This window comes from Barbus barbus (assembly GCF_936440315.1).
Source record: "Barbus barbus genome assembly, chromosome: 48".
Taxonomy (NCBI): domain Eukaryota; kingdom Metazoa; phylum Chordata; class Actinopteri; order Cypriniformes; family Cyprinidae; genus Barbus; species Barbus barbus.
In genome coordinates this window covers 3,455,637-3,468,280 of record NC_136726.1, presented here as the reverse complement: position 1 = coordinate 3,468,280, position 12,644 = coordinate 3,455,637, and the positions used below count along the sequence as shown (strand labels likewise).

The 12,644-nt window shown below is 35.6% G+C and overlaps 1 protein-coding gene across 2 annotated transcripts in view; it reads right to left on the bottom strand.

Annotated features, from left to right (window-relative positions):
- Nucleotides 1-7,382: 7,382 nt before the first annotated feature.
- Nucleotides 7,383-12,644, bottom strand: part of LOC306867068 (kinesin-like protein KIF21A) — a 50,424-nt gene continuing 45,162 nt past the window's right edge. For both annotated transcript variants that reach the window (XM_079412548.1, XM_079412549.1), the window contains exons 31-33: nt 11,849-12,019; nt 9,344-9,543; nt 7,383-8,325 (exon numbers count right to left, since the gene is read on the bottom strand). In XM_079412548.1, coding sequence (XP_079268674.1) covers nt 8,235-8,325; nt 9,344-9,543; nt 11,849-12,019 — 462 coding nt within the window. In that variant the 3' untranslated portion in view covers nt 7,383-8,234. The remainder of the gene's footprint in view (nt 8,326-9,343; nt 9,544-11,848; nt 12,020-12,644) is intronic.

Below are 12,644 nucleotides of genomic sequence, written 5' to 3'. Positions count from 1 at the left end.
GAACATGGTCCAGAAGTGTCATCGTGTCCTGTGGGCGAAGGCGCATTAAAAATGAACTGTTTCAAAGTGGAAAATTGTTCTATGGTCACATGAGTCCAAATTTGACATTCTTGTTGGAAATCATGGACGCTGTGTCCTCCGGGCTAAAGAGGAGGGAGATCTTCCAGCGTGTTATCAGCGTTCAGTTCAAAAGCCAGCATCTATGATGGTATGGGGTGCATAAGTGCATATGGTATGGGCAGCTTGCATGTTTTGGAAGGCACTATGAATGCTGAAAGGTATATAAAGTTTTTAGAGCAACATATGCTCCCCTCCAGATGACATCTATTTCAGGGAAGGCCTTGTGTATTTCAGCAGGACAATGCAAAACCACATACTGCAGCTATTACAACAGCATGGGTTCGTAGTAGAAGAGTCCGGGTGCTGAATTGGCCTGCAGTCTAGATCTTTCACCTATAGAGAACATTTGGCACATCGTTAAATGAAAAATACGTCAAAGATGACTATGATCTCTTCAGCAGCTGGAAACCTATATCAGGCAAGAATGGGACCAAATTCCAACACCAAAACTCCAGAAACTCATAACCTCGATGACCAGACGTCTTCAAACTGTTTTGAAAAGAAGAAGAGATGCTACACCATGGTAAACATGCCCCCGTCCCAACTATTTTGAGACCTGTAGCAGGCATCAAATTTAAAATGAGCTCATTTTGTGCATAAAATTATAAAATTTCACATTTAAACAGTTGTTATGTTATCTATGTTCTATTGGGAATAAAATATTGACTCATGTAATTTGAATTCCCTTTAGTTTTAATTTTATTCAAATTTAAAATATGTCCCAACATTTCCGGAATTCAGGTTGTAAGTGTGAACTCACAGAACGCTTAGAACGCTGTGTTCACACAAATCTTCATATATCAGTTTCTGTTAGTGTTATGTATCTATATCGGGCTAAATATATCTATATCTAGAACTGTATTAGTACGTTGGTCATGTCTACTTTAAAAATGTTACAAATATCTTAACACACTATTACAGCAGTGTCATATTCCTACATCAAAGAGGATTCGGTTCAGTTCTGTTCTGTGATCAAATTCTCATCACAGTGTCAATTACACCAAATGTCAGATTATGTATTGCGTTTTGTGATGGAAATTAAGGCAATGGAAATGACATTTTAAAACAGCAGACTGCTTTGTATTGTTTAGCTAGAATGATATTGTGATTAACGTTTAAAAAACACTGATATGAATCACATTACATTTGACAATAAATATTGAAATGGTTCATGCTTATTGCATTCCTTGTTGATGATAGTTTTAAACATTTAGGCCTATATAATTCATATTTTAATGATGTTTCATAGTTTTAGAAACAGTCTTTTCAGTGTCGGTCCATTCAAGCTTCAATTTTGACAAATAATGCAAAACGTTTGGTTACACTTTATTTTAAGGTGTCCTTGTTACACTGTTATTATACATTTAAGTACTGAGTAATATTAATTAACTACGTGTACTTACTAAATTGTTTAAGTTTAGGATTAGGTTTCGTTTACTTGCATGTATTTATGCATAATTTATTGTTATTATAATAGTATGTACATGTAACGTGTAACAAGGACACCTTAAAATAAAGTGTTACCAAAAGTTTCATTGTATGGAAAAGAGCAGTTTGGACATTCTGCTAAATATCTTTTCTTCTTTTCTGTTCGATTCTCAGGTCTGGCAGGAATTGTAGGTGGGGGGAGTGAATGTCCAGCGCTCTCTCCACCCTCAATACAACGACTGAGATGAGAGCCTTGAGCAAGGCACCGAACCCCCAACTGCTCCCCGGGTGCCGCACTTCTCCAGGTGTGTGTGCACTTGGATGGGTTAAATGCAGAGCACAAACTCTGAGTATAGTTTGCCACACTTCAGTTTTCACTTTTTAAATATACATAGTACACATACATATATTATGTAAACAAAAACGTTTATTTTGGATGCTATTAATTGTTTGACAGCACCAGTTTATTGATAAGTCTACTTCTGGTTTCATTAAACTATAAGATAATGTACAGTCAGCCGGTTATCACTGAAAAACAAACCCTGACAGGGCAATCAGGATCTTGTAGGCTGACTCTACAGTATCCCGCTTATTACATGAGTAAGTACATCAAATACATGAACTATTTATTTGAAATCATTGTGCACAAGAAAATAGTCCTGATAGCTGTATAATAATAGTTTATGAATGCCTCAGAATGTAATTTAACATAGGCTGAGCTAACAGAATGCTTTGGTTTGTGAGGTTGTGCCAGCAGCAGAAGCTGTAATATCATGCATATTTAACGCTCAGTGCTGTGAGGAAACACCCGGAAGTGTTTGTGTTTGTTTGAAACGATGATGCAAGTTGAAGGGTGTTTCGCCAGAAAGACTTGAAAGATGTTTTTTTCACTTTTTGTTGCAGCATAAAGAACCTAGAGAAGATGATTGAATAAAATAGCATGGACTATTACTTTTTATTCAACATCAGTTATCACTCAGTGGGTTATTTAACCATCTGTTACAATGTCTTTGGAAAGCTTTGTCTTTCAAACACATTAAAATGCACATATTCATATGATTTCTTATTTACCTGAATGGAGACATTCCCAAACTTTTTTGTCATCTGAACCCATTTCACCTAATATATTTACTAGAAGAACGTCCAGAGATTTTGTATTAAATATTTAATCATTATCACATTTGCATGTTCAAAGTTAGTCGCATCATGCAGGTAAACAAATAAAATAATAATTTTTTTAGCAAGTGTTTTATTTCGATTTGTTATTTTAAAATGATTTATTTGCATGTGACATTTTAAAGATTGGCTTTTCATTAAACTCACAAACCTCCTGCAGTAATTTAACAAAACCCAGTTTGGGGAACCTATAATGTTTAATGCACTTTATGTTGTTAATATCAAGAAATGTAAAAGTAATCAAAATCTAAAAGTGATCAAAACTTAGTCCGATTATAGGCCTATTCTGCAAAATGTGTAATGTAATGGATTACGTTACTAAATACATATACCTATATATATATATATATATGTATACAGTGGTGTGAAAACGTGTTGGTCCCCTTCCTGATTTTTTATGTTTTTGCATGTTTGTCACACTTTAATGTTTCAGATCATCAAATAAATTTAAATAATAATCAAAGATAACACAAGTAAACACAACATGCAGTTTTCTAATATAATTCTGATGATTATATATATGATTATTATATATTCAGCTGAACATGGTTTTGGAGAAGAGCATGTCGCACTGCAGGACTCACTGTGGCATTTCATGTCACCGCTTTATACTTTCACCATCAATAATTGATGCGTTCAGCTGAGCGATGACAATGGGACTATGCTGTGGTTCTCTCTGTGTTTTGACATTTGCAGCCAAACATAAAGAAAGTTTATTTGGAAAAGAGAATATTTGTCAGAGGCAGTCAGAGGTGATAAATATTTGACTGTGGTCTTCAGGCGTGTATTAAGCAGAGCAGGCAGCCGCAGCGATGCTGATGCAGCTCTTCTGGAGAGGCCAGGTGCACACACTTCAGGAGGACGATCAGTGAATAAAACATCCCACACCACAGAAAAACAGAAATGATGGAGCACACAGAAATACACAAACCACTGAGATACGGTTAACTTCAGCTGATGAGTGACTGCACACACACACACACACACACACACACACACAGCTCTGATGCAGACTGAGCTCTAGTGGCCTGTAAAAGTGAGGATTTGCTTTAAAGACACAGTTCACCCGAAAATATTTCAGTGATTCAATCAAACTTTCATTTAGTCACTGTTACTAACATTTCATATTTCTGAAAGATAATTTATTTCTGTAATCAAAGTTGAATTTTCAGCATAATTTCTCCAGTCTTCAGAAATGATCTCTCAGAAATTAGTCTAATATTCTGATTTGCTGCTCCATCATTATCAATTATTATCAGTGCTAAGTTATTAATAATGGTTCTTATTATCAATGTTAAAAAATATATATTTTTTGCTGCTAAGCATTTTTGTGGAAACAGTGATACAGTTTTTTAGTTTAGTATTTTTTTTTGATGAATAGAAAGTTGAAATGAACAGCATTTATCTGAAATAGAAATCTTTTCAAACATAAACATTTTTTTCCCATTTTGATCAATCAGTCTTGTAAATAAATTTATTTATTTTACTTTGTACCTCAAACCTTTGAATGGTAGTGTCAAACAAAAAATGTTTAGTAGTGTTTCCATAAATAAATAAACAAACAAAATAAAAAAACAAAAATATTAATTAAATAATTATTAATTTATTTATTTTTTCATCAAACGTATGAAAATAAATAAATATTAAGAAAAAATAATCAACATTGATAATAATAAGAAATGTTATTATCATCAATAATATTATTATATTACATCAAATCAGCACATATACATGGATTATACAAGCAGTTGACAGAATGCTATATGAAAATGAAAAGTTTGCATTAAAAATTATTCCAAATTTGTTCAAATAAAACTTTAAAAAATTTTAAATGTCAAATTTCTTTTTATTTTATTTTAAAATCTAAAATGTATTTTCATAAAATGTATATATACACACACACACACACACAGTTAGAGAGAAAAAAAAAACGACATGATAATCAGAATTTTTCATTTTCATATAGGAAGTTGGAGTTGGACAGCTCTTATACCATGCATTTTAATGAATACTATAATGTTCACAATTTCCAATTGAATGAACACAAGAGTAGTTTTTGACTGATGACATTTAATTCATTTGACATCTGACATTCAAATCGCTATTGGGTCGCCATTGTGTTGACAACCAAACCTCCAGAGTAAATCTCAGACGTCATCGATACAGAAAGCCAAAGCGTGGCAGAAGAATTAAGAGCATTAAACAACGGCTTACAAAAGCTTTCAAGTCAGTCTTCATATGTTTGACCGAGCACAATGCCGTGGGACAGTCTGACATGTAAACTAGCACATTTACTGGAGGTGTGGGAGAAGCACTGCTCTACAGAGATGAGCACAGGCACCAGTTATTCTCCTCTCACGGCTCCATACAGTACATAAATATATACACAACAGTATCTAGAGTGTTTATCTGAATGCTACACAGACCCAATACACATGAGTGAACAACGGCGAGAAAGAGGTTCATGGAGTGACAGCAGCACAGAGAGATGTGACACAGAGCTGCTGTACACGGAGAGAGTAAATATGTGAAATTAGCAGAGAGATGATTTCATACTTTGGTCACCAAATGATTAAACGGTGGCCACATTGACACCAAACACGAGCTCACTTAAGGTCATGGTGATTCCAGTTGGGTGAAAAGAAAGAGAGAAAAAAAGTCAGGGTCATAGTTCAACCTCAAAACAAAAAATGGAATTATTTTCATAACATTTTCCCCCATTTTCTCCTCAAAAGTTAATTGCTTACTGTAATGGGTTGGGATATTTTACGCAATTCTAGAACAGAATAGAATATACTTTATTGCCCCATTGCTGGGAAATTAGTTTTGAACACCATGGCCTGGCCGATACACAACTAGCATCTCACTCAACACAGTACATAACATACTGTAAATTACAATATAACACTCCAAACATAATAAAAGCTTGCAGCATCCAATCTCGGTTTTGAGATTTCTTATTTAAAATTTTGACTGCAGTTGGCACAAAGGAATTTTAATAACGATTAGATTAATTCTCATTCTAAGTGGTGATTGTTATACAGTACCAATACAGTATTTATAATAAAACTGCTACTGTTATTATCTAATAAATACAAGTGTAGCCTATATATTAGGGATGGAACAATTACTGGTCTGATGATAAATCATGATAAAATTCCCCACTACTGTTTCATATTTTAATGATCACTAAACCGTTTTCAATTACCACAATTTGATCAACTGAGGATAAGTAAATACTGTCCAGCATAAAGCAAAGTTTTCAATAACATATCAGTCTCACACGCGCACAACTCACAGAGAAGTGCCGTTTAGTGTGACAACATGGCAGAAAGCTGCGAGGTTTTAAAAGAGTACTGAGGGAATTATACATACGAATGAGTTAATTATATGAATGTGCCTCTGAAGGTTCTGACTGTCTCCAGAAAAGATTCAAAGGCGTTTTGTTTTCATCTTTGCGTCTTGTAATACTGAATATAGAAGTGTTTTTATGCTGCTTTGTCCAGGGAGGTTACGAGAATCAGCTGTAATTCTGCTGCTCCATAAGCGCCACCTGCTGTCAGAGAGTGGATTTACAGAGACATTTGCCATTTTTTATTTGTTGTTTGTTGATTTTAAATATAAAACTTGGTGAAACTATTTATGTGTCAGTGCTTTTTGAACATTTCCCTTTTAACAATACCGTAATAGTACTGATAACTGTTATAATTTTAATGGTTATGTAAAATTATTATTGTATTATATGTAATAACCATTACATATATACTATACATTCAATCAGCATAATTCAAAACATGTTTTAATGTATTCTTAATCAAATTAATGCAGCCTCGGTGAAGGATTTTTTCCAAAAACATCAAAATCATAATAAAATTTAAAAATTTCAATTATTCTAAACTTTTGAGTAATAATATAGGATATTTTTTTACCATTTGTTCCTGTTTTTATTTTATTTTATTTTTTTCCTGGAATTCATTCACTCTCTCTCTCCTCCATGAAATACAGAAGGAGTTATTTAGCAGAAATAATTAGCCAAAAAAAGGTTAATTTGGTATGTGTTGCCATTTAATTTTATAGACAGACAGACAGACGGAGAGATAGACAGACAGACAGACAGACAGACAGACAGACAGATAGATAGATAGATAGATAGATAGATAGATAGATAGATAGATAGATAGATAGATAGATAGATAGATAGATAGATAGATAGATAGATAGATATAGATAGCGAGACAGACAGACAGACAGACAGACGGAGAGATAGACAGACAGACAGACAGACAGACAGACAGACAGATAGATAGATAGATAGATAGATAGATAGATAGATAGATAGATAGATAGATAGATAGATATAGATAGCGAGACAGACAGACAGACAGACAGACGGAGAGATAGACAGACAGACAGACAGACGGAGAGATAGACAGACAGACAGACAGACAGACAGACAGACAGACGGAGAGATAGACAGACAGACAGACAGACAGACAGACAGACAGACAGACAGACAGACAGACAGACAGACAGACAGACAGACAGACAGACAGACAGACAGACAGACAGATAGATAGATAGATAGATAGATAGATAGATAGACAGACAGACAGACAGACAGACAGACAGATAGATAGATAGATAGATAGATAGATAGATAGATAGATAGATAGACAGATAGACAGACAGAGATAGATAGATAGATAGATAGATAGATAGATAGATAGATAGATAGATAGATAGATAGATAGATAGATAGATAGATAGATAGATAGATAGATAGATAGATAGATAGAGATAGATAGATAGATAGATAGATAGATAGATAGATAGATAGATAGACAGACAGACAGACAGACAGACAGACAGACATGTAATGACAATTTTCTTTTCTATTATAGTAATAAGAATTGTGGGGGGAAATACGCATGATTGGCATAATGCAAAAAAACAACAGCAAACAAACAAACAAAAACTTATTAATGCATTTTTTTTAGGTATTTACATAGCCTTCATGCAAAATTACTTATTGTAATATTTTGAGGTGAACTATGACCTGGATATGTTATAGTGAGATGCACCCAGTTAGTCCTTAGACTCCAGCGTTTCATAATGCTCCATGAACCAGAAAACTGAAGCCAGCTACAGGAGATCCGGTTCCTCTTCCTCAAACGTCCTACAGAACTCTACACCAACATGACTGTTTTCACTGCCATCTTGATTGTTAGAATTAACCCAGCTGACAGGGTTATTGTAAGGACAAAGAGCTTTATTTAGCATGTGACGTTGACTTCGCCTAATTGTGGGGCATCACTAAAGACGCAATGAACTCTGGGAAACGTCCAAAGGAACCATAGTGAGAAGATTCCGATTCCAGTAGATTCTGTCGGGATGTGTGTGGTGGATGTCAACTGGATATCCATCTTTTATTAATGGGGTCAAAGTGCAAATGTCTTTGGCAGCTGCGTTACCGTGGTAACACTGCAGTTGAGTTGGCATTGAAGGAGTCTTCAGTTACTGCCGCCCTCGTCGATCGCGTCGGCCACATCTGCGGCGGCATCCAGACTTCCTCTCGCACGCCAGATCTTCACTGTGCGGTCACTGCAGGGTGAAGCCAGATGAGGTCCGAGTGAACACGTGTAACGGAAGTGTAAAGAATGTAATAATAATAGTTCTGATTCCACTTTTATGCAACAATCCTGGATCCTAGCAGTGTGCTTTAGTACTTTTGAGGAGCAAACCCCTCCAAATAATGAATCATAACTCTATACAAAACAAATACATGTATTAAACTAAAACACTAAACATCATTTTTTATGTAAAAAAATATATATAAATCATTTATTGAGCTCCATTTATAACAACGAATCTTACACATTTAATAAGTCTTTAAGTAATAGTCAGTAATAACACTGTCAGACCAAACTTTGTGTCCAGTCTTGGTGACCAATTAACTAAACAGAACCTTTCAATGGTCATGCTGTATTGTTGTAGTTTCTGTCCACATCAATGTTGTCTTAGTATCATTAAGATACTATAGTTTGCATTAGTTTTTAGTTTGATATTTTCTGTTTTCATTTCAGTTAAAGTTTTAGAAAATTTGGTTGTGTTTTGGTCATTTTCATTATTATTTTTTGAATATGTCTATATAGTTTGAATTAATTTTCATTTCAGTTTCCGTTTGTTATTTTTGTTCAAATAAATTAAAACGAGCCTTGAAAATGAACTGAAATACATGGTCCATTTCAGTCAACTGACTCAAAACTTTCAATTCTTGTGCATTAACACTCAAAAATGTTCATGGAAGCCTCCTCATGGCAATTACTCACGCGTTAAAATGTTTATCATTGTTTATTACCATGATTTACATGGTTACGTTGGTGCATATAAATCTTTGTGTTAATATAGTGAAAGCTAGGTTATTTTTACTAGACTTTTAATGCATTTTACTTTGAATCTACTTTGCACCAATAGTTGTTGAAATGAGGGTTTCTCTGATTTCAGAGCAAATGACCCAGTTCAGCTCCAGTATGCACTATTTAGTTCTGAATTAGAACCAGTTCTTGATTCCCAGTCGCAGTTTGGTGTGTGTGTGTGTGTGTGTGTGTAAAACACTCACTCTGATGCGGTAAACAGATGGCTGCTGTTGGTCGAGATGCCGTTGATGGGGCTCTCGTGGCCTCGGAGTTCTCCCAGAGGACTCAGGGTGTCCGTGTGCCAGAGTTTGAGAACTCCTGCTCTACAGCCGCTCAGCAGCATGGGAGACGCCGGGACGACACCCAGAGCACAAACCCAGTCACGATGAGCGTTGGGTACCTGCTGTAGGACAACCAACATGTCAACTCATCAATTCCTGGACAAACACAAACACAGTTTGAGCCCTGATTGATTTACTTCCTGATGAGGTAATTAGCCTCTTCCTGATATCATCCTCAGCGCTAATCAACTGATTGGCTAATTGTCCTTGTGGAAGCTACTACACTTGCATTGTAATGTTGCTAGAGTGGCTCCAAAAAGTATTTGGACACTTAAGCCACACTTTAGAAATAAATTCTAAATTCAAATTTTTTTTCTATTTTTTTTTTTTTAAACAAAAAGTCAAAATTGACAGCCTTGTCAAACTTGAGATACAAAAATATAAATTAGGAGATAAAAAGTCGAAATAATGACAAAATCATAATTATGAGATAAAAAAGACGCAATTTTACGATTTTTTTGTACTTGGCGGAAATGGGCTATCATACATCTCATACAACTCTGTTTTTGCATACCCGACTTAAAATTAATATTAAGACTTTTAAATCTGTTTAACCTGTTAACCTTCAACCCCATTTAGGGCCTCGCAGGTGAAAATAACCTACCTGAATTAAAATGGTAACAGTTTGTGACAAAGTGTGCTTACACAAACAAATTAGGTATCTTTGGAAAGAAGAGACTCTGGGCTTTACTATCTATCATCCAGAGTTGATAATGCTCAAAAAGATAAAAAGTTATAGACACTGACGTGCCTTGAAAAATATTTTTCCACACTGAATGTTTTTTTTTATTTCATATACAAATACATGAAATAAGTCCTGGAGCAATCCAGAAAAGTAATGGATCGAAAGCCATGTGTCTCATCAGTTCATATTTCAAATTTGAAGAAGATACCATGAAAAATGAGATTCCTGCAATATTTTTTCTGAAACTATTTATAGTCCCCCCACCCCCCTGTTTGAGGAAAAATAACCACCAAATGGATTGCAGAATTATACAAGCTATTTTAGTCATTATACATGTTCCTGCATAGTTTTTCAATTATAAAATAATAGACAGATTTATTTGAGCACTAAAAAATACAAAAATAATTATTTGAGTAATAAAAAAGGAAAAAAAATAGAAAAAAATGCTTTGTATATAGTATGTATACTGAAGTATTCTTCGTTATTCGTTATTACAATGATAAATATCACTGCCAGACGTGAAGTGATATTGCCAGACATGGTCATAGAGTCAGTAAACACACGCTGATGTGCTTCCATTCAGATTATAATCAAACAGATGGGCCATATAATCAATAATAGCTGATCAATGAATCACAATGATAGCCGTCATAGAGTCGCTAATAAACACGCTGATGTGCGTCCATACAGATTATAATCATGCAGACACGGCCACATTCCCCACACAATACACACACACACATATAAAAAATGTAGAAGAAAAAAAAAACAGTTTTTTATGGATAAAGCAGATCGCTAAGTTACGCCCCGCTCAGATGACAGCGTGCGTCACAGAAGCGTCACTGCCGGCAGGAGGGAGCGCCAAATTCAAATAATCTATATTCCGCTTTTCTGAGACTTTTTTTTCCGTAGACGGTCTCATTATGTTTGTAAGACCGTATTCTACAAAATCGTTTTGTTTTTTTACCACCAAGACGCTGTTTTTGAGCGTAATTTATTCCATAACGGACGCGAACAATAACTCTCTGAAGAAATGAAACGTAAACAAAGGAATATTCATCCTTATTACAACGTTATTGTTTCGCTGGACTAAAAGTGCTCGCTGGGATGTTTTTCTGTGGACCCTTACCTCTCTAACTAAACTGGGATTTCAGCAGTGGACGCGTTTGTGGCTCGTTATTACAATGATAAAGGTACGTACGGCTTTTTTACTCTGCGTGTTTGGATGTGTACTGCTTACACAAATGTAGCAAATTTGTGCCACTCATTCCTTATAAGCTTTCCATCGAAAAACAGCGATCTGTCGTCGATGCTTGAGGCTTAGACCCTCAGAATGATATAGAGTTTGACAAGATTAACTTTGTCCCGTTTCATTTATTCTATTAGAAAACAATGACACATGCAAACAAAGAGCGTTCAGTGCGAGGTCGCTCTGGTGCAGGCTAACAGGTTAAGACTTTTTAAGGAGTTGGAGAACCCCTGATGAGTAGGCATATAGTATATAAATCATCTAACAGATCTAGACAGGTGGTGCTGGGGGAGGTGGAGGGTTTCAGATGAATCTCAAATGCATCAACAGCTAAATCAGAGATTTATAATTGCAAGCAGATTGCATATACATATTTGCTGTGAAATATTTGCTGTTTAATCATGTATACAGTTGTCAGTATAGGTGGCTATACCTGCAGTAGGTCCTTGCGGGTCAGGTCCCATTTCTTAATGCCGTTGTCTCTGGAGCCGCTAAACAGACAATCTCCCTGAACCACCAGGGACTCAATGCCATCGTAGTGGGGCGGCTCGAAGTTATGAGTGGGGGTGATACTACCCACAGCACCCTCTGTCACATCAAACAACTGCAGAAACAAATGACACATCTAAATCACAAGATATATATCGAGATAAGTTATAGTGACCATATATGTTCAGTCTAAAGGCCACTGCAAACAGCATCAGTATATCATGTAACAGGAAGTGGACAGGTACTCATTCACTGCGCATCACATCAGTACACAAATGTGATTAAAAACAAACTTTACACACTTTTTGCTGTATACAAAGCACCACACATAACATGTAAGGGCCACGTTGTGGCCATGAAATAAGAATTACACAGACTGTAAAAAAAGATGGACGACGCGTTGCCACTTCCTTCCACTATAGAAAAGTGAATCCAAAGGATCTCAGTATGGCCATTGCTATCTTGAGTAAATGGCATCATTTGGAGCCAGAGTCTGCGCAGTAGTGTTTTGAGGCGGAGCCGCGGAATCAAACTCCCGCAGACCCAATCCACCATAACGACACGCCCCGTTTTTATAGCATCAAATTACTAGCTAAAATCAAACTTATCACAAAAACTAACAATTGAACATATATCAGTGTGATAACAACTACCTTAACTGACCAAAACCATATTTCGGAAAATTGTACTGGAAGTGCAATTTATTTTTTTTATTTCTCAAGTCCCATTCGTTTACATGG